This window comes from Orcinus orca, chromosome 16 (genome assembly GCF_937001465.1).
Source record: "Orcinus orca chromosome 16, mOrcOrc1.1, whole genome shotgun sequence".
Taxonomy (NCBI): Eukaryota; Metazoa; Chordata; class Mammalia; order Artiodactyla; family Delphinidae; genus Orcinus; species Orcinus orca.
In genome coordinates this window covers 46,459,503-46,480,639 of record NC_064574.1, presented here as the reverse complement: position 1 = coordinate 46,480,639, position 21,137 = coordinate 46,459,503, and the positions used below count along the sequence as shown (strand labels likewise).

General features: G+C 45.4%; 1 protein-coding gene across 1 annotated transcript in view; it reads right to left on the bottom strand.

The window, feature by feature from the left end:
- The window catches only part of RALGAPA2 (Ral GTPase activating protein catalytic subunit alpha 2), a 282,968-nt gene that overhangs the window by 176,704 nt on the left and 85,127 nt on the right, over positions 1–21,137 (bottom strand). Inside the window, exons 13-16 of the mRNA XM_004270420.4 lie at positions 20,528–20,676; positions 16,288–16,399; positions 9,474–9,711; positions 6,103–6,267 (exon numbers count right to left, since the gene is read on the bottom strand). Coding sequence (XP_004270468.2) covers positions 6,103–6,267; positions 9,474–9,711; positions 16,288–16,399; positions 20,528–20,676 — 664 coding nt within the window. The remainder of the gene's footprint in view (positions 1–6,102; positions 6,268–9,473; positions 9,712–16,287; positions 16,400–20,527; positions 20,677–21,137) is intronic.

Here is a 21,137-nt window from a genome sequence, read left to right as displayed (position 1 = left end):
CCGTGTATGATGCACATGCGATGTGTGCCTACTACATCTGTATTCAGCAAAAGGTTAGCAAGATACGCCAACACCAGAATTCAAACTGGAGCACACGTTTAATTCTCTTGTGTGCCAGTCAGTGGCAGATGTACAATCTCAGACTGGGGACTGACGCGCATCACTCTGGGCCCAGACTCTTGATAGGACAGTTACACGGGACCGTGGCTCACTTTTCTGGTAAAGAAGAAATGGCTTCAGATGAGGGAGGAGCTTGCGACTGTGGTTTTCAGAGGAAACAGATCAGCAGATCATCCTCAAAGTCACCATAGTGCTAGGTCCCTTCACCCTTTGTGCTGTAAAACCAGTAGTGAGGATGGCAGAGGCCGGAAAGCACGGACCAAGCATGGCCTGCTTCACGCCACGCTAAGTCGGGGTCTCTCAAACCTCAGCATCACTGATATTTTGGGTCAGACGGTTCTCTGTGGCGGCTGTCTTCTCCACTGTAGGACGGTTAGTAGCATCCATCCACTGGACGCCAGTGGCACAACCCCAGCTGTGACAACCACAGATGTCTCCGGACATTGCCACATGTTCCCCGGGGGGCAAATCATCCCCAGTTGAGAACCCCTGCTCTAAATCATATTCTGCTTCTGTTGGAACTGTGTATGTATATATAGGAATCAAGAATCTGAGTAAACTAAAATATAATAATGAATGAGAAAAAAGCTTCCAAAATGAAATTACTAACAGGAAAAGATTTCTTGTGAGAACACATTCTGGACAAACTAGTTGAAAAAAACTTAAACAAAATGGGAAAAAGTGGGTTGTGAAAAAAGAAAACTTTTCACCATGCAAAAAGCTCCTTATGGATGTAAATCAGCCAAATAGAAAGCCAAAGTACTTTAAATACTTTATTAATCATCTCCAGGCAGGAGTATTTTTTGGAAAACCAAATTATGAAGCAGTTAATGCTCATCGGTAATTTAACTGACTGGTGGCCATCTTCCCCTGTACCATTCTTACTATTTTCCAACTTCAGTATTTACTAGGGAAAAAGAGCTTTCTGAGAAACACAGTTCTTAGTCTTCCCTCACATTCTAGAAATTAAATAATATGGTATTTTAGATTCTCATCAGGGGAATGAAGCTAATTCTGCTTTGCTAAACCACAATATGACATGATTTAGTGCCACTCAAAGCCACAAGTAAGCTATCTCCAGTATTAAATAAGTACTAGTCTATAATACCATCTTTTGGAAAATAAAAAGAACATGGAAATATTTCCCGCTTTCGCAAGAAGATTCAGTTCATTTTAGGATCATTGAAAAATAAGTACACATAGACCTAATTATTCACTGTAGAGCAAAGTAAATCCTTTTGTTGAGGTGTCCACGCCAAAAATTTCTTCTGGTGCTGTAACATCTTAATAAACCAGAAAGTGCTCTGTATATAAACAACAGGTAGCTAAACTCAATTTTAACTGGCTGAAGGCCAGGAATAACATTTCTTTGTTTTGGAAATTAGCCATTTTTTTCATTTTTTTTTGACTCTAAGCTCAATAATCAGTATGAATCTGTATAAACTGATCATTACTTTAAACATGAATTATTACATGATTTACTAACTCCAAGGAAGTCTAGCCTGCAGAATTTTTCCAGTTTATTCATTTTGCGGGGGAGGCCCAGCAAACATGCTAACATCGGCACACTCGTAAGTGTTGCAGAATGTTATGAAGACTTCCTTCCTCTCTGTAGGCTCCCTGTTGAAGGCACACGAGGCAGGCATCACTGTTTTCCCCTCGTAAAAACTATCGTGCTCAGCTGGGAATGCAAAGACCAGTGGTGTTACAGAAATTCTGCCTGACTATCCAATTGCTACTAAGCATCTTAACTGCATAGAAACAATTGATATTCGTTGAAAATAAAGGCAAAGTGCAATGGCCAGGTAGGCATGCGTGACGTGGGGAAATTAACAAAGGAAGCCAGGCGCAGAGGCGAGCGGGAGCAGCCCAGGGACGTGGGGGTGCCACATGAGACAGCATTACAGTACCTGACAGCCTGTGAGAGCAAGAGGTGTAAGATAGACCAGGGAAGAGAGCGCTCACGGTGTGGAGGAGAAGCGGGACGCTTTTAGTGGCGGGCAAAGCCTCAGAGAGGTGGGCACAGCTGCTGACAGACTGGCTTCGCTTAGCTTCCAGGAGAGATAAAGCAACAATCATGTCAGAAGAACCGCAGGATCTTTCACTTCCTTTTCATTATTATTATTTTTCTGGTCTCTCTTTAAATATTCAAAGGAGGTCATTTCAAACTTTGAAGGAAGTTAGCACAAAGCACAGTATTTAATGATAGTCTCTAAATACAGCCAACTTTCAGTCATTCTGATGGCATGGGAGCACAGGACTTTCACAAATAATCAATCTCATTTTATAATGCTTTGTATGTTGAGCCTTTCCTTTTTTTCTGCTGTGTATCAGATTCACATTTAGCTTGTTTGTTTACTTGGGCAGACATTACAACCAGTTTTCTCTTCCTAATGGGTCCAAACAAAAAGGCCATGGTGAGGGGCTTCCCTGGTGGCACACTGGTTGAGAGTGCGCCTGCCGATGCAGGGGACGCGGGTTCGTGCCCCAGTCCGGGAGGATCCCACATGCCGGGGAGCGGCTGGGCCCGTGAGCCATGGCCGCTGAGCCTGCACGTCTAGAGCCTGTGCTCCGCAACGGGAGAGGCCACAGCAGTGAGAGGCCCACGTACCGAAAAAAAAAAGAGTAAAAAAAAAAAGGCCACGGTGAGGGACGGAAAATCTAACCTAAGATTAAAATGGTTTCATAAATAATCAATAATTCAAAAATTGGTTTACTGAGAGATGACTGTATTCAGAAGCAAATCGTTTAGTAAACTGAAGAGCCTAAAAGCTTCAGAACACATAAAAGTCAAGTTGAACATTCAAGGGTCTGATATTTGGGAAAAAGGTAAAAAAATCTCCATGAAACCCATCCTTTTAAATCACATTTCGTGCTTACTAAATCCACAATTTCTTAGTACAAAATTTATGGTGTTCTTAAGTTTCTATGTACTGCTAGTCAAAACCATTTGAGAAAATGGATAGACACAGGAAGAGAATAGGCCTCATACATATGAAACCACCATTAGTAAAACCAGTTTTATCCTTAAAACAAAAATATGGAGGTTTACTTGCTGTACTATTTTCACATGATTTTATTTAACATTAACGGAATACAACTACAAACGGTAGTGACACATCTGCAAAAAGCAAAACAAACTTTTTACTTTCCTGTCTTCCCCCACTCTCTATCAGAATTCCCAGCTCTACAGAACTGTCTGCAGAACTGACTACAGCATAATCACAAACGTATAAGATACTATTTAGGTGAAAACGACTTCTGTGTAAACATCAAACTGACTGACTTCAAATTTCCTAAAAGATTTGTCTAATGCTCAATGTCAGGGACATTTCATTTGAGTGTTGCTTTTAAAACGTTTTCCTCTTGGGCTTTCCTGGTGGCACAGTGGTTGGGAGTCCGCCTGCCGATGCAGGGGACACGGGTTCGTGCCCCGGTCCAGGAGGATCCCACATGCCACGGAGCGGCTGGGCCCGTGGGTCATGGCCACTGGGCCTGCGCATCCGGAGCCTGTGCTCCACAGCGGGAGTGAGAGGCCCGTGTACCGCAAAAAAAAAAAGAAAAAAAAAAAGAAAAAAGGTTTTCCTCTTATAATTCAAATAATTGTGCATTTTTCTAAAATTGATCACTAGATATTTTAGAGATAATAAAATATAGATTATTTTGTGTGAAAATTAATTGACTTGCTTTAACCATTCACTTTAGACATGTAAAGTTTTAGCATCATTCATACTCAGGAATGGAGGCTGACTCTGTCATTCTTAAGACTCCCCCTGCCAGTCCTTTTAAGGTGCAAACGAGTACATTCTCTGTTAAATTAATTGTCACTCCCCTACTCCACAACTGCTGATTTTATATTTCCCTCTTGCCACCATCACTGACAGTTTCTCAGTCTAAGTGTAGTCTGTGGGGCAAATTATAATAGAATAATCTTAAAATATTCTCTTACTGGGATTAGAAAAAAAAGTCACTTTCAAATGGGTCTTCCATAATAAAAAATCTTCATGATAGCAGTGCACAAACTAATGTCATGAGCTGCTTCCTGTTCTCTCATTAAAAGGTGGCCTCTACACAACCAAAATCTACCATAAAAATGTTCTGGGCCTTCTTAAAAGACTAAAAATACGTAAAAATAATAGAAGTGAGTAAAAGCTCGTGTAGTCTATGCAGATTACATTTATAAAACAGCATGATGTAATAAAATATTCAAAAACCATTGTTTTCACAGGCAACAAGAATCATAATATTTTATAATATTAAAAAGTATAAAATAGGAAATACATATATACGTATCCATACATGTATGTGTGTAGAATACATGAAGATAATAGATCTGTCCTACTCAATAGCTCTCATCTTCATTCTCTTTTAAAGGTTATGCTTCCAAGTGTTTTTAACTGAATGAATCCTACAAAGGCCAGGTTTATGGTGCTGAAGTGACATACTCTACAAGGACCTTTACATGACTTTGTATTGGGTTGGCCAGAAACTTCATTTGGGTTTTTCTGTAAGATGTTACTTTCTGGCCAACCCAATAAAAGCTCTTAGCTTTGTATGACTTCTCAGGCCCCTGAGAACACTGATAAACAGAACCGCACGGGCATAAAGGCACAGAAGATTTTCTAAAACCTACTGGCGCCTCTACCATATTGTTGGTCTAGAATACCTCTTGAAAAAGGAAGATGCAATCTCTCCTATGGCTGTGTTTTGGCCAAGTAGTGGCATATGGAACATGCAATATACAATCATTTGCTGCTCGTTAAAATGTGAGAATAAAATTTTAAAAAGTGCTTTGAATGAACACTTTTATCACCTCTGTAATTCAGGGGTTGTGAGAGGCAGCAGGAAGTCTGGGCGGCTCAGGCATGATGCCACCTTTGTCACAAACTTCTCTTCTGATCCCTTTTAAGGATCCAGTGATGGAAGAAAGGTATTTTGGGAGCTGGGATGAGAAAGGAAATGCGTGAATAAGCCTCCCCCAAAGCTGCCTGTTACCAGAAACTAGGTCTCTCCTCAGGGAGAGGAGGAAGCAAGAAGGAGGGTATAAATAAGGTGACAATGACAAACAAATACTATGGTGAAAACAAGGAGGAGTTAGGGTTGAGGCGTAATATATTTTCATTAAAACTCCAACAGGATTCTAAGCCGTCTGTAGTAAGCCTTTACTAAGCATTGGAAAAAATGTTGAGTGTCCATGAATCCTTGATTTATGACCAGAGGAAACTGTGACCTTCTCTCTGCGGTCAACATGCTGAATATCAATGACAATTGCATGGTATTATTGATGTGAAAAACTACAGGAATCTGAGAAAAACTCATAGGAATCTGTTTTAAACTTAAGTTACAGCCTCAAAGTCACTGGGAAGGTTCGGGGCTTTATTTGTTCTTATTAAAAACTGTATACAAGCTTACTTATTAAAGAGTTCTCTCTTTTTAAGAGTAAACTGTAGCAACAGTTTGATTAACTGGAGGTTCCCGGTCAAGTTCTTGTTAATTCTAACAGCCTGTAAGGTCAACATCTACAGGCATGTAAAGCTCCATTTTCCAAAGAAGCAAAAAATGTAAATGTCTCCTTCCAGTCCTGAAAACTAAGCCCTTATTCTCCTTTTCTTTGCTGGAATAAGTTTCCACCCTCTCTTCAGATCAGCATTGTTCAACAGCAACAACAATGCAACTGGTTGTGTGATTACTAAGAATCTGTTTTCTTCAAGGGTCAAACAAAACATCTATTTTCTCTCTTTTGCACAAATATCTCACTCAATATTAACATCTCAAGTTCTTTTTCACAATGAAGGATTTAGAAATAAATGTCACAAACTGATTCGGAAAGTAGTCAGACAGAAAGTTGAAAAGATACAGAGACATCTCAGTTAATAAAAGGCTAGGTGTTTTAAGTTCTGAGTGTTTTAAGTTCTGTATCTTTCCTGAACATTTGATTCCTATAAATCCATTCCTTTGAGAAATACTAGAACACGTGCTTACCGGTTGCTTTCTGGCGGACGATGTTTCTCGCTTTCTCGACTCCCGGCGCCCCGGATGTGGTGGCACTCCTAAATCTCATGGGCTCGGCCACATCGGGGTGGCTCCGCCAGCTCAGAGAAAAGGATCTCCCCACGGTGGTTCCTTTCTGAGAATCTGGAACACAGCCTACGAGACAAGGAAAATAATCCAGAGACTGAATTCATTATTATTTCTTTCATAGCCTGTGCTGCTCAGCAAATGTCATACATAGAATGATGTATATAAGTCAGCAGATTCTCTTGCTGCAGATTAGGTGCCACTTCCTTATATTACAATTTAGGGAGTTATTCATATATCAGGAATCTGAAAATTCCTGTTGCCAAAGTATTTTTCAAGCATCTTCAACGGTCTCATGAAAATTCACATATCTTCACGGTACTCATTCCAATATACAAAAAAAATTAATAAATCTTCCTCAACATAAGAACAATGTCAAAGGAAGTTACACCACGGCTCTCAGGATACTCCAAAAACTGCTTCTATAAACCAGTAAATTAGAGATCCTGATTTGAGAACAGTATTCCGTCCTGTAGACGCCAACCTCTCCATGAATCCCTGAAAGAAATTTATGCCCATAAACTCTAATTATACTCAAATAAGCAAAGTTAATGAAATTCTACAAACAATACAAAATCCTATTTTAAGCGAAGCTCCAAATAGTAAAATACTGCAGATCTGTGAATCACCTTTTTTCTCCTCTCATACTGCTCTGGACGAGTATTTTAAGTAAGTGGTCAAGGATCAAAAGAAAGACAGAAGAAAAGAGGATCAGCCACTTAGAGGTTTCTGCACACGTGCGATGTGGCTGGCGGCTGCCACCTGTGGCTCGCTGTCACACCCAGATTCTTCTGAGAGTGTACTTTGTTTCCACAAATCTAGTGCTTGTACAGCAAGTATTTCCATAATGGATATTTAAATGTGTTTTAAGAATAAGGCAATATAATAAATAAATCAGAAATATTTGCCATGGTCATTAATTAAATAGTAAAATTTGTTCTGTATCTTTCCTGAAAATAGCATTTTTTGAAGTTGTTTACCTTCCTAAGACAAGCCTATCTCTCCCTATGAATCTGTGTTCACATAGTGGGAGGGAAGAGAATATTTTGGGGGCTGAAGGGGAGGGTGGATTATAAGAATTCCAGGAGGCAGGGAACATGGTTAGTTTGAGAAAGTCCTTACTTTCTGTCTCAGCCACTCCCCTCCATCCTGAAAGGTGCCCCAGTCAGGTAGACTCTTCGGGACTGAGAGCCACAGTCCAGGGAGCCAAGTTCCTGGCTGGAAGCACCTAGACCCTCCCAGACTCTGGGTTTACAGAGAGGCCCCCAGAGCTGCTATGGAGGACACTACAGAGGCCCAGGGCTCAGGCTCTGGGCTCCCTGCCCTGACTTCAATCCCAAATCTCCAACTAATATATTTTTTTTAGGAGGGGGCTCCTTACAACTTCAACTAGGGAGAAAAAAGGATCTTCTGCTAAAGTATGTGAGAACATTGCATTAGACAGTCTAAATCCAAACTGGGATTAGACAATTCCACTGGAATGCCCCATACTTCAACTAGTTAGTTTTGGTTTCTCACTGACTTGCTCTTACTAATTGGTGCCTTGGCAAGCCACTCACAGACTGCAATGAAGACATTCTAGGAATCAGTCACATTAACTACATGGCTCTGCAGTTAACTAATCATAATTGGTTCACACTTCCCCGTATCCACATCCTCTGTCATCCTCTCCCACATCAACTCTGGGCTTCAGCACATGACTTTTGGTTGCAAAACTGAGCAAGCAGAGATTTGAAATGTACCTGAAAATCTGAGTGTGTCCTCCCCTGCTCCTGGAACCCTAAGCCATTAGGTGAACAGCCTGAGCTAGCCTGCTGGGTGATGAAAGATGTACGGCCTCGTCACCTCTACTGCACAGCTGACAGCCGGCTAACCCCTGGCAGTGGAACTGCCGCTCGCTGAGCATGTCACAGCCCGGCTGACTGCGAACGCAGCTGTGAGGCCAACACAACTGCCAACCCATAAAATCATGATCTGAATAAATGGTGTTATTTGAAGTCGCTATATTTTGGGGTGCTTTGTCACACAGCAAAGCTAACTGACACCATCTACACTAAGACCACTGTCGAGGCTGTAGTTGACCACAGCAAGTAACATGCTTTTTGTAAGTCTCTGGAGGAAAAATTCCTCACAGGCCCCAGGACCAGGACAAGCCAAGCAACCAGCTTGTTTACACCTTTTGCACTCTGTGATTCTCCCGTGTTACTCTGTGATGATCGGAGTTGAATCTGTGGTGGCCCCCTTCCCGCCTCCCCAGCAGCACCGAGGCTCTTCACTGTGCATCCTGGCATTTTATCCATGCCTGGAGCTCCACCCCTGTTCATTCCACCCCAGTGTCCTTATGTATTTTATCCATTGTATTATGTGTATTTCTATGAGCGGCCTCAAAATCGTTACACAATAAGCTGGAGTACAGGGAACTAATCCAAGGACTGCGTCACAGCCTTAAAAACAGTAATGAAGACGGGCTGCAGAGTGTCATCCCCAACAGAGATCAGTACTGAGGTTTCCCGCCTTGATCTGACTCCAGGTCTCAAAACAATTTTCACCCAGAAACACAAAAAAGCCAGACTCCATGTGAAGCATTCAGAACTTCTCCACCTTCCCGGGGGTGGGGCGCAGCAGAATAGATGATAAATAGTGGGGCGCCTTGTGTGGGACTTGCCTGGCTTTGATTTCCGGCTTTACCGCTTCTTAGCTGTGTGACCCCGAGTGAGCCAATCCCTGTGGACTCTGTCCTTGAGTTTCTTGGTCTGTGATGTGGGGAGAGTGGCACGGACATCACAGGCTCCCCTGAGGGTGAAGGCAGAGAAGGTGCACCCGGCCCCCACCGCTATCACTACTGTTCCCAATCCTCCTTCTTCCTTCTTCCCAGCCTGTCCGTCATCCTCACTAAGGGGACACAGTGCTAGGAGACGCGATTGAACACCACCGTTAAAAGATACTGTCCGGGGCTTCCCTGGTGGCGCAGTGGTTGAGAGTCCGCCTGCCGATGCAGGTGACATGGGTTCGTGCCCTGGTCCGGGAAGATCCCACATGCTGTGGAGCAGCTGGGCCCGTGAGCCATGGCCGCTGAGCCTGCACGTCTGGAGCCTGTGCTCCACAACGGAAGAGGCCACAGCAGTGAGAGGCCCGCGTACCACAAAAAAAAAAAGATACTGTCCGTACAGCTGGTTCAGCTGACTATGAAATTCCATGCGTCGACTGCCTGCTGTTTAATACACACTCCTCCCCAGACTCAGACGCCCGGTTCCACCCAGCCAGGCAGGAAATACCTTTGCCTCGCTGCTTCTTCTCCTTCTGTTCACTTAATTTGTCCAGAGGTAGGTTTGTCATCTCAACTCCGTACACGGTCCTGGCAAGCACCACCGTCAAGGAGTCCATGATGCTGGCCCACTCGTAGATGAGTTCTTCCCAGTCTGTGAGGGAGGACAGCACCCCGAGGAAGTCGTCCCAGAGCTCCCGAGAGATGTACACGCAGAGGTTTGCGCGGATCCAGGCCACCATGAGCGTCTGAAAACGACCAATCAACAGGAGAATTCAATCATCTCCATTTGGAAGAAGTGTACTTTCGACAAAACATTGAAAATCACTATTAATAAAATGAATTTTAACATAAAAAGTGCTTGGGGATACTGTGTTTAATTTCTCAAAATGCATCTGATCCACTGTAATCAAGATTTGAGCTACTGTGAAATTAGTTATCATTCTGAACAGACACTGATCAAAATGATCCTAGTGTCTGTGGTTGGTCCTGGCGGGACCTGGGGAGCCTATTCGCCCCCTCACTCCCTGCAGGGGCCACTCTGAGCCTTGTATTCTGCAGGTAAACCTCCACCTCCACCAGCTCCTGCCTGACTGGCAGCAGATGAGCTCAAAGCAGACTTCAGAGCACAGACCCCAGGAAACAATGCCCTGGACCTCCGCCCACTAGGCCTGCATCTGCCCAGCTCCTCCCCCACTGCAGGCCGTGCAGGGAGGGGGCCCTGCTCTCCTGCGTGCCCCCCGATCCTGACCCCTGCTCCCGGCCTCCTCCTCAGACTCTGCATTTCTGTTAACCCCACCTCACCTTGACCCCCTGCCCATCCTACTTCCCCAGCTCCTACCCATCAGCATGTAAACATGATCCAATTCTTCCTTATCTCAAAAAAACCCCACAGAAGTTCCCTTGAGCCCTGATGTCCCTTTCGAGCTACAGCCCCTTCTTCCCCTTTCAAAGCCAAATTTCTTGAAAGAATGGCCCACACTCACTCCATCTTCCACACTCACTCCATCCTCTGCCACCCCACCTTCTGCCTAGGTTTTGGTCCCCGTTCTCATGGCTCCAATGACCATCTGCTCGCTGCCCACATTCAACCCAGACCTCTCGAGATGCTGGTTTCCTGACCCTTCTCTCTGCTCACTCGTAGCCCACATGCCACGTCCTGCAGGCACCTGCCACGCAGCGTAGTTGTGAAAAGAACTCAGTTTCCTCCACTGAGAGCCCTCCAGGCCCTCCACCTGGCCTCTCCTCTCCCGGCCTCTGCACATACCCTTCCCTCCCTCTCTTTCCTCATTTTGCTTCTTTAACTTCCGCCCACTCTTCAGGTCACAACTTGGACGTCACTTCCTCCTGGGTGTCCCTGATGTCACCCACCCCCAGCCTCCAGGAAGCAGCCTGCATTTCCCCCATCGGAGTTCGTTTCCCTAAGAGTCCCTCAGTCCCCCTGGTCTCACGGTCCACAGTACTACAGCTGCTCGCAGGGGCAACCCTACAACAAGACAATTATGCATGTATTCTGGGTATTTCCTTACCTCCAAGGTGCCCAGCTCCTTACCTCTGCCAAAATATTCCACATCCTTTAAAATTCAACTCAAAATGTATCTCCCGGGACTTCCCTGGTGGTCCAGTGGTAAAGAATCTGCCTTCCAACGCAGGGGACGAGGGTTCAATCCGTGGTTGGGGAACTAAGCCCGCGTGCCACAACTACTGAGCTCGTGCGCCTCAACTAGAGAGCCCGCGTGCCGCACGCCCACGCACCCTGGAGCCTGCACGCCACAACTAGAGAAGAGAAAACCCGCACACCACAACCAGAAAGAAGACCTCACACCACAACGAAAGATCCCGCATGCCTCAATGAAGATCCCGCGTGCCTCAACTAAGACCCGACACAGCCTAAAACTAAAATAAATAAAAAACAACAACAAAAAACCAAAATGTATCTCCCTTGAAAGAAGTGCCAAGTCCATCTCAGATGAGCCCCAGATGCTTTCCTAATCTTAGTAGAGGGAATCTTTATAGCCAAAGTCTGGGTAACTTCCCTGATCTATTGTCAGAGCTAAAATGTACCAGGTAAGGTGCCAACTTGCCAATATCTCTGCCCAACCCAGATGCAAATAGGCTCCCACTGCTGTCAGGAGTTGTACTGTGCATGGGATGGGGGTGAATTTGCTTTTTAATTTAGATTAGATTAGACGGGTTCAGGGTCGTATGGCCGTAGACTGCTTTTTAATTAAAAGAAATTTTTCTAATATAGACCTAGGAAAACTTTGAGAAAAAGAAAGGAGTCTGTACCTAGACAAGCCTGCTCTGACCACCTGAAAAATCATATATAAAGTGACCCTCATGACAATGTACCTGTTCTCTGTTTTAATTCATGTTAACTACACTTTTTAAAGGGGTAAAAATGTTAAAGTTGAGCTAAAATAGTTGAGTATATTGAAAACAAGGTTCTAAACACTCATATTTAAAATCTGGTTCTAAGATGAATGAATTTTTTAAAAATTAAGGACAATGCAAAAGGAAAAAGTAAAATAATGTTACCATTTATTGTTATTAGTACTTTATTATACATTTTTATTCTGACTAAAATGCCAGCTTCTGTTTATTCATTTTTTACACTCCTGTTTTCAAAATGAGTTTGAGGTCATTACCATAAAGTGCATATACACAATAAAATTAATAAATGGTAGATCAAAAATATAATCTTCCAGGGGTTTCCCTAGTGGTGCACTGGTTAAGAATCCGCCTGCCAATGCAGGGGACACGGGTTCAAGCCCTGATCCGGGAAGATCCCATGTACCGCGGAGCAATTAAGCCTGTGCGCCACAACTACTGAGCCTGCGCTCTAGAGTCCGTGAGCCACAACTACTGAAGCCCGCGCACCTAGAGCCCATGCTCCGTGACAAGAGAAGTCACCGCAATGAGAAGCCCGCACACGGCAACAAAGAGTAGCCCCCGCTCGACGCAGTTAGAGAAAGCCCGCACACAGCAATGAAGACCCAACACAGCCAGAAATAAAATAAAATAAATTTTAAAATATACATATAATCTTCCAGAGTAGGAGAATGCAGAGACTGGCCAAGTTGCCAGGACTCAGCCTCACATGTCGTCACGGCGCTGGCTTCAGGTTTAAAAGCAGAGGAGTGTGTATAAGATGCCCCCTGGGTCCTGCACCGGCCTCGCTTTATTGACTAATTATTAGACAAGGACAGAACCATGACTTCCTGCAGCTTATAGGCTTCACCTCCGCAAATCTCACAAACATGTGCATCATCACACATCACACCTCATTCTCATTCACAGCTAAGGACAGTCAGCAGACGTAAGCCCAGGGCCCCCTTTTCTAACAGGAAGAGGGGAAGAGAGGGCCTCAGACTCGGTTGTCACTAACCTGGTTTGTGACCTGGACAATTTACGTGGCTTTTCTGGAGTCCTATTTCTCTCTAAAGATAAAAAGCTGAATAAGGGCATCCCTAATTTCATCCTTCGGCACTGAAAGTCATGTTTTATCAAGTACGTCTTGGCACACAAGACGTATAAAAGACACCTTCACTGGTAAATCACTCCTTTTCTTACAAAGTTTCCTAACCAACCACTTTCTATGTCTCTCTACCCACCTCACTTAGGGGATGACATAATTTTAAGGTATTGGCTCAGGCTATAAACAGAAGGACCGAAGTCCAAGTTTCCTGATATACTTCTGAGCTTCAAGCAGGAGGCACAGTTAGCACTGATGGAAGTATGTAAAGCATCATTTATGGCAATCAGCATGACTTGGTAAGTATTTAAAACTAAGTAAAACTCAACTATCCTTTCAAGAAAATTTGTCAACCCAACTTATTTACTGACAGAGAAAAAACTAAACGCTAAAGGAAAAATTAGAAAAAGATAAAAGGATAATGGCAACTTAAAATTCCCCGTCCCCTTTAATAGTCTCTTTATTCAAAATTTTAAAAATCAAGTATCTGGCAATTGTAGACAGGCTGCATGACCACACAAATAATGATCAGACAGCACTTTTTTTTTTTTTTTTTTTTGCGGTACGTGGGCCTCTCACTGTCGTGGCCTCTCCCGTTGCGGAGCACAGGCTCCGGACGCGCAGGCTCAGCGGCCATGGCTCATGGGCCCAGCCGCTCCGCGGCATGTGGGATCCTCCCGGACCGGGGCACGAACCCGTGTCCCCTGCATCGGCAGGCGGACTCTCAACCACTGCGCCACCAGGGAATCCAGAGAGCACATTTTAATTGTAGGATGGGACTAAGATGGAGCCGCCTGACTGCCTGGCAGATCTGCCCTGACCTTTCACATTTCCCTCCTCCTGGGGTCTCACAAAAGGACTTGGGAGGCCAACAGATGATCATAAATCCAGGTGCATCCTCTCTGATTCTTCCAACAACCCTGGAAGGTAGGAAGGAGCCCTTTCCTGACTGTGGCAGATGAGGGACAAGACTCAGAAAGATGAAGTGATTTGCTCAAGGCCACACAAGCCAGGAAGTACCAGAGCTGGGGTCAGAACCCAGAATCTGTCTAAGTCTAAAAAGCACATCTTCTCTCTGCTACTTTATGGTTAGCTCTTAATTAATGTAAGCATTCCTCTGGATGCGCTGAACCACTGCCAAAATAATAACAACAACGACATCAAAATCATTAATAATCATGGACTCCAAACTCATCTTCGAGTAAGATCTGACAAGACTTCTCCATTAATGAGGAGGATTCTGCCCCCCTCCCCAAACCCAAACCAAACAAACAGAAACCACACTCCACAATACACTCTTGCTTAGTTTAGTGACAAGTTCTCACTCTAATTCCAAGACCCACAATAGATATGGGACTAGACAACTGGTGAGGAGTGGGGCCCAGGCACCCGCCGCCTAAGCCCGGCCCCCATCCATGTCACATGGCAGCTCCAGTCCCATCAAGAAGGGGGGGTCAGGATATGGGAACATATGTATATGTATAACTGATTCACTTTGTTATAAAGCAGAAACTAACACACCATTGTAAAGCAATTATACCCCAATAAAGATGTTAAAAAAAAAAAAAAAAAGAAGGGGAGGTCAGGAAGGTCGAACAGTGAGATGCCCCAGAGTCAGAGCAAGGTGAGCAGAGGGTCTGTCTGTCCAGGCAGACCGCAGGGCAGGTGGTCAATGCCACCTTACAGGCGAGAGCACAGCAAAGTGGGACACACAGAAGGGTGTGCAGAGCACTTCACCCATCCAGTGAAGGCAAGGTTATCAGACTAAAGGTGATTATACCATGAGGGGTTAACTGAGTTCATGCCAATCACTCCTGCAGCCTTTCCTACGTTTCTCGTCAGGTCAGGATCATTCAGTCATAGTAAACTATTCAAAATTAATATGAACAGCTGGCTTCTCTTGCGTTACAAAGGGAATATTTGGCTTTATTTAGAGTACTAACTTCTCTTTTTTGTCACTTTCACCCACAGAACCTACCTGTATTCTGGATATGCTCTTAACACATAACCTCCAAAACCACCTTCCAGTCCCCGAGGAGGGCAGCCACCTCTGTCCCTGCAGTGTCACCCCAGCTGATGGTCCACCCTCGTTCTCCTGTTGGATTACTCAAAGTCAGGCCCATCCACTGGACCACAGCCTTTATTGGATAGAACGTCACATTCTTTCACACTGCTCTCTGTCAGAAATATTTCATAACAACCATGCATTCCATAAATACTAGTGATTCTAGAAAAGAGAAATGCTGCAACAGGCTGCCGCCCTCAGGATCCTTTCAACTTCTTTCCAGGCCGTCAGTTCCTCACCTGCCTTCTCCTCTCTGCCCCTTAGGGTGACGTCAGAGACTCCTGCGCTAGACCCTTCTTGCCATGAGATGCAGGAACCGCAGCCATCTCCTTGGCTCTCCGCTCCCATTGGAGGCCAACCCGGCTCCTCACCTGGTCCAGAACTTCACCTCTGAGGTTCTCTCTGCCCCAGACGATGCTGCTCTCCCTCCCTGGATCATCCCCACTGGTGACCGAGCATACTTTACCGCCACCTTCCTGAAACCCTGCTCCCCACATCCCCGCTGGCTCCAGCTCACCCCCTCCTCCCCCCTCCCTTCCACACCATTCCCTCTGCAAAGCTGTGACTCTAGCTGGGACCTCCACTGCCCAGCTCTCACTTTCTCCTCCATCCACTCCAGGTGGGCCTCATTCCCCTAGAACATTCTCAGCCACCAACATCTTGGCAAAGCCAACAGTCGACTGGCTGTCTCCTCTTACTCAACACTGCTCTCAGGGCATCCAGGACACATGCGCCCCCAGTGACCCTCCCAGGTCACTGGCCACCATTCCTCAGCATCTCTGGCTGGCCCTCTCCATCTGACCATCGGGAGATGGCATTCTTTTCTCTGACACACTCTCCCTCCCCAGGTGATCCCACCCAGCCCTGTGGCTTTAAACACAATCGCTCAGCACATCAATGGCCCTCACACGTTTATCTCTAGACCGAACCTCTCCCATCCTATTCCTATTCCCATGCTCTGTCCATCCTTCATCTCTTCAAATCTACCTGGCCCGACACCAAGGGCATCAGCTCTTGTCATCTTCCTAATTTCTAGCAACCTTCAGCAAATCAAAAGAGGAAGTAGATGGCAGAAAGGTGGGAAGGCCTAAGAGAAGAGCAGCACTAATTGTAAAGACAAGATTACAACCTTCAAGACAAAGCTAAGAAGGAAATTTTCTAATTAAATTTTTAGAAATTTAAAGTTAGTTTAATTTTACTCTTGAAATTCTGTGATTAAAACTAATTTGCTGTAAAATCTAATTCATTTCTTGCATTTGCAGTGTTTTAATTAAAAAAACTTACCCTAAACAGTAACCCTGCCAAGCTCTGGGCAAACAAGTCCTTTATTTGTTTATCCTTTGGCTTCTGCATGACAGCTTCTGTTATCCTGAGTAGTATTTGCAACATCTGTTCCCTGGGCCACCCAAAATAAAAGCTCATATTATTAATCACATCTCCAAAGCACTTACATTTATAGGTACATGAAATTCTCTTAAGGATTCAGCAAAATTGATAATCACATATCATTCAGAAGTATCTCAATGCCCATTACATAATGAATACCATACTTATCAAAATAAGCTAGCTTATGTTACCACAGTTCTAAAAATACGCCTCTTGTGCCCACATCAGTAGACAGGACAACCCAGGTCTCATCCCAGCTTGACCACCACCCCCCGGTTGTAAAAATGGAGGCGACGCGTTTTCTCCACCTGTGCCAGCACCTACGGCACACGGGGAGAACGTGCCTACTGAACTTACGCAGCACTCTCAAACTTTCACATCCATTATTTTACTTAAACTGAGCGGCCTCCCTATCTCTCTGTGTGACAGTAAACAACATGGACTTTCTGGTCCTCGTCCTGGGGAGGTCTTCCGTCGGCAGTGGTGGGTGGCCGCGCTCCACAGCACTCCCACAGGTAGGAGGGCTGGGAAAGGTCACCACTGGACGCTTAGGGTACAGAGCTTTGTGCCTGGAAGATCCTGACTCTGCAAACAGGGCACCCCTCGGAACCGCGGTCACAATGTCTCCATCACAGCACTCCTCGCACGGTGTTTTTTTTTTTTTTTGGCTGTTTTGGGTCTTCGTTACTGCGTGTGGGCTTTCTCTATTTGTGGCGAGCAGGGGCTACTCTTTGTTGCGGTCCGCGGGCTTCTCATTGAGGTGGCTTCTCTTGTTGCAGAGCACGAGTCTAGGCGCACGGGCTTAGGTAGCTGTGGCACGTGGGCCCAGTAGTTGTGGCACACGGGCTTAGTTGCTCCCCAGCATATGGGATCTTCCCGGACCAGGGCTCGAACCCATGTCCCCTGCATTGGCAGGCGGATTCTTAACCACTGCGCCACCAGGGAAGTCCCGGAGATGGCATTTTATGTAAAAAGTCTTTGAAGAGTATAAAACACTAGAGACACAAAATAGCACCGCTAATTGTGATGATGATGGTAAGTTCTCTAGCACAGCCAAAGGGCATTCTTCTCTCTCACAGCTGAGTTACATTCTTCACATCTTCCCCCAGATGCCATGGAAACGGAGAACACATTATTTTCTGTTAATGGAGGGAAATCACCCCGGTCCCTTTAACTACTTCGAGGTCTTGAGCACGAACCGTTCGTTCATCTCTGTAACTTCCTCCTTGGCCTGGCTCTTCAGTGATAAAACCAAGTGGACAAAGTAATCTGGTCCAGGTTGGATAATAAGATCTCAAATCATGGTTCCTTTATAGTTTTCTCACATTTCTGAGAACAATGTTTTCTCTTAACACGATGCTGGATCTCATTAAACTTCTCCAGGGTCTCCTGCCCTCCTCGTGGCTGACCCTGTCCGACTTCCGTCCTGGTTTCTGCAGGTGCCCGTTCCCACTGTGCTCTGCTCTGCCTGCCCGCCCGGCCCCCTACCCACGGACCCTGCAGGCTCAGGACTGGAGGATCGGGGCACGCATGCCTGGAGCAGCTGGCGACTTTGAGGAGGATGAGGGGAGAAATGGCCCAGGGCTGGGACAGCCTGCGCTCGCCCCGGCCAGCGTCCCCCGGGCCCTGTCACAGGGGGAAGGGAGGGCTGCACCCAGGGTCGCCTCTGCTGCGCACCTTGTGTGATGCTCAAGACAAGGAAAAACAGCCCCTTCCACACCCATCGTGCGAACGTGAGAACAAGAAACGTAGTAACTTTCAGCCAAAACCTCAGTCATGGGAACTGTTACCAAAGATGCAGACCTGATGGAGGCAAAGACCGACACAGACCTAAGAAAGCTTGGGAACCACAACATTCCCACACGGAGTCTTCTGGAAGAGAATGGGGGTGGAAAACTACCTCCAGTTTGGAAAAATCTTTGCTAACAGTTCTGATCTCTGCTTGTTCCTTTGTGTTTTGAGAAACATTAACTCTGGTCGCTCCTCTCAAAGGGGACCTGCCTGAAGAGCGAGCCCAGGACGGCCCATGTGTGCTGCCCAAGTGGCGGAGGAGCGGCTCTTGCTGCCTCTTTGTTCTCTACTTTGCCCCCATCTCCTTGCACACCTACTCACTAACACCGGCTACCCCCTTTGGGGGCCACTACTCGGCACCTGCCGGGCTACAGCCTGCTCTCAGCCACCGTCATCCACCGCCACAGAGTCTGCACTCCAGGCACTGTCTCTCTCCACGCAGCAGCCAGAGATCTTTTGGAAACATAAATCGGGTCGTGTCACACTCTCGCGCTCAAGCAGAGGTAGCGGGGACCTTCCTGCAGCCCGCGGGGCCCTGTGCCCCCTGGCCTGGGGTGCCCCCCACTGCACTGGCCGCCATCTCATCCTGCCCGGAACCCAGCAGCTGTGACCTGCAGTTCCTCCTCGTGGGGATGCTCTTCCCTCTGGGCTCTGCTCAGAGAGGCCTTCCCACCCTCCACACTGCCCCCCACAACCAGCTCCACGGTTCTTAGCGCTGAACCCCACCTGACCCCACTTTTGTGTTCATCGCGTCTCTCAGGCCTATGAGGACGGATGCCTCGGGAGGGCAGGGACCCTGTCTGTCTAGTTTACCCTCTGTCCTCACAGTAGAAGCTCCCTAGTTATTTACCAGATGAAAGAAGGGAGGGAGGGAGGGAGGGAATTCACTGATCGTCCGGTACTTCAATACACAGGAAAATCTGCTAGGCAAATAGATCACATCCCTGGTCTATGCTCTACTGACTTTAGTTTTTTTTTTTCGGTGAGTATTTTCATCTATTCCTATATTTTGATTTTTTTATAGTTTTACCTGGAAATCTCTGAATTATTAAAGAAACAGAGAAGCATTGTTTAATTTTATTTCCTAGAATTTTCACCCCAAAAAAGATTATCAAAAATATCAAAATATTACTGATACACTGGTATACAGAATTCATAGAGTTTTCAAAGGAAAAAAAAAGCATCAAAAACACTTTATACAACTGGTATGTGGAGCAGATATTTCAGTTGAAAGCTTCCAGCATTTCTCATTGCTTTCAGCATCACTGACACAGCTTTTAACTTTGTTTAAATTGCCTTGTTCATCCCTGTGACGCTTTAGCAACAGCTTCTCGGCAAACAGTGCTAAGTGTAAAAGTCTGGGAAAGATGACACCGGAAGGTACAGCTTCAAGTGACCATTTTGGCATCTGTGTTTCCTGTATTTGTGCACCTTCGGCCCGCCGGCTTCCTCTGGGCCCGCTCCCCCTCATCTGAGAAAGAAAAGGGCTGGATGCAAGGCCCTGGAGGCCCTGCGGGCTCAGTCCCATCTCACCCCCATGGCTCCCTGAGCAACGGCTCCAGCCTCCAGAGCACAGGCCTGGGAACAGGGACCTCGAGCATTTCTGGGAGGCAGGTGCCACCAGCCCGGGTCTGAAGGTGCTGACCACTGCCAGGCAGGTAGGGAGGGTGCTCCCTGGGTGGGAGGAACCTGCAAGGACCGGACTGGACAAGTAGAAGGGAGAGGCTGCCCCCCACCCCCCAAACCTTAGGAGCTGGAGGGATGTGCAGACACTCATCACGGGAAACTCTAATGCACTGCTTACCTCTGGGACATTATAGACACAAAGACACCAAACAAAAATGAACGACCAGGAGGAAAACACTTCACATACGTGTATTTTAATGACGCCACTATATTTTTCACTGCACTCTGACAATTTATCACTTAAAATAACTGTTTTTCTTAAATGAATTTAAAACTTCAAGTTTAAAACAATCAAATCAGTTAAAAGTATTCTGGAGCAATTAACCAACCCTCCTGGGATTATGAAGAATGACATTATGAAACGTCAGTTACTGCTTTTCCACAAACTGCTTGACGACAGTTTAAAATGGAAAAATCTACTATTAAGTAATATGACTGCTTTCTCTTAATTTGAGAACTTTTTTAAAAACCAATAATGAAAATAAATGAACTGTCAAAGTACTGGATACTTACCTTCATAATTCTGTTACAAAAGACTGATTATCATCTCATCGTTCACTTTGTAGAGCTATTTAATAAACGAAGCCTTTAGCATTTTAATTATTTCGTTGAAAACAGAAACATCTGTTTTACAGTGTTAATTTACTGAAAAGATACTCACCATGTCTTCTTATTCATTGTAAGCTCCATTATCATGCGCCTAAAAAACATCAGAACAGCTTTACACGCATCAACTTGCTCCTTCAAGAGCATGGGAACTTCCACACACGGTTCCAGCAAGAAGACGTTTGCAGCGTTTGTCAAAAATACCTTAGAATCAACATATTTTACATGAGAAGATATAATTAAACAGATAAACCTGAACAAATTTTGTTTAAAGGGAATGATATTAATTTCACCTTTGAGCTATTTCAATAAGACAAGTGGTACCAACACATACTCAAATTTATTCTAGTTCACCCCTTAGAATTACTTAAATACTGATCCTTGAAAGATCTTTTCTAGAAAAATAATTGCTATTACATATTAATATTGCAGATTTGGAAATTTATGAATCAGAAAGGCTTCTGCAGATTTCTTTTTGACACCCCCTCAAAAATTTTTTAAAAAGATAAGACAGGATCATTGCCTGTGGGTGAGGAACCTTGGGGGGCTGGCAGAGAGGGTAGGGGCCCTGGGTCAGACAGCGGCTGGAAAGAAAGACCTGGCTCTTGTTGAGTCTCCAGCCTTGCTGACATGAAGGCCTTGCTGACAGGAGGCAGCCAGTACCA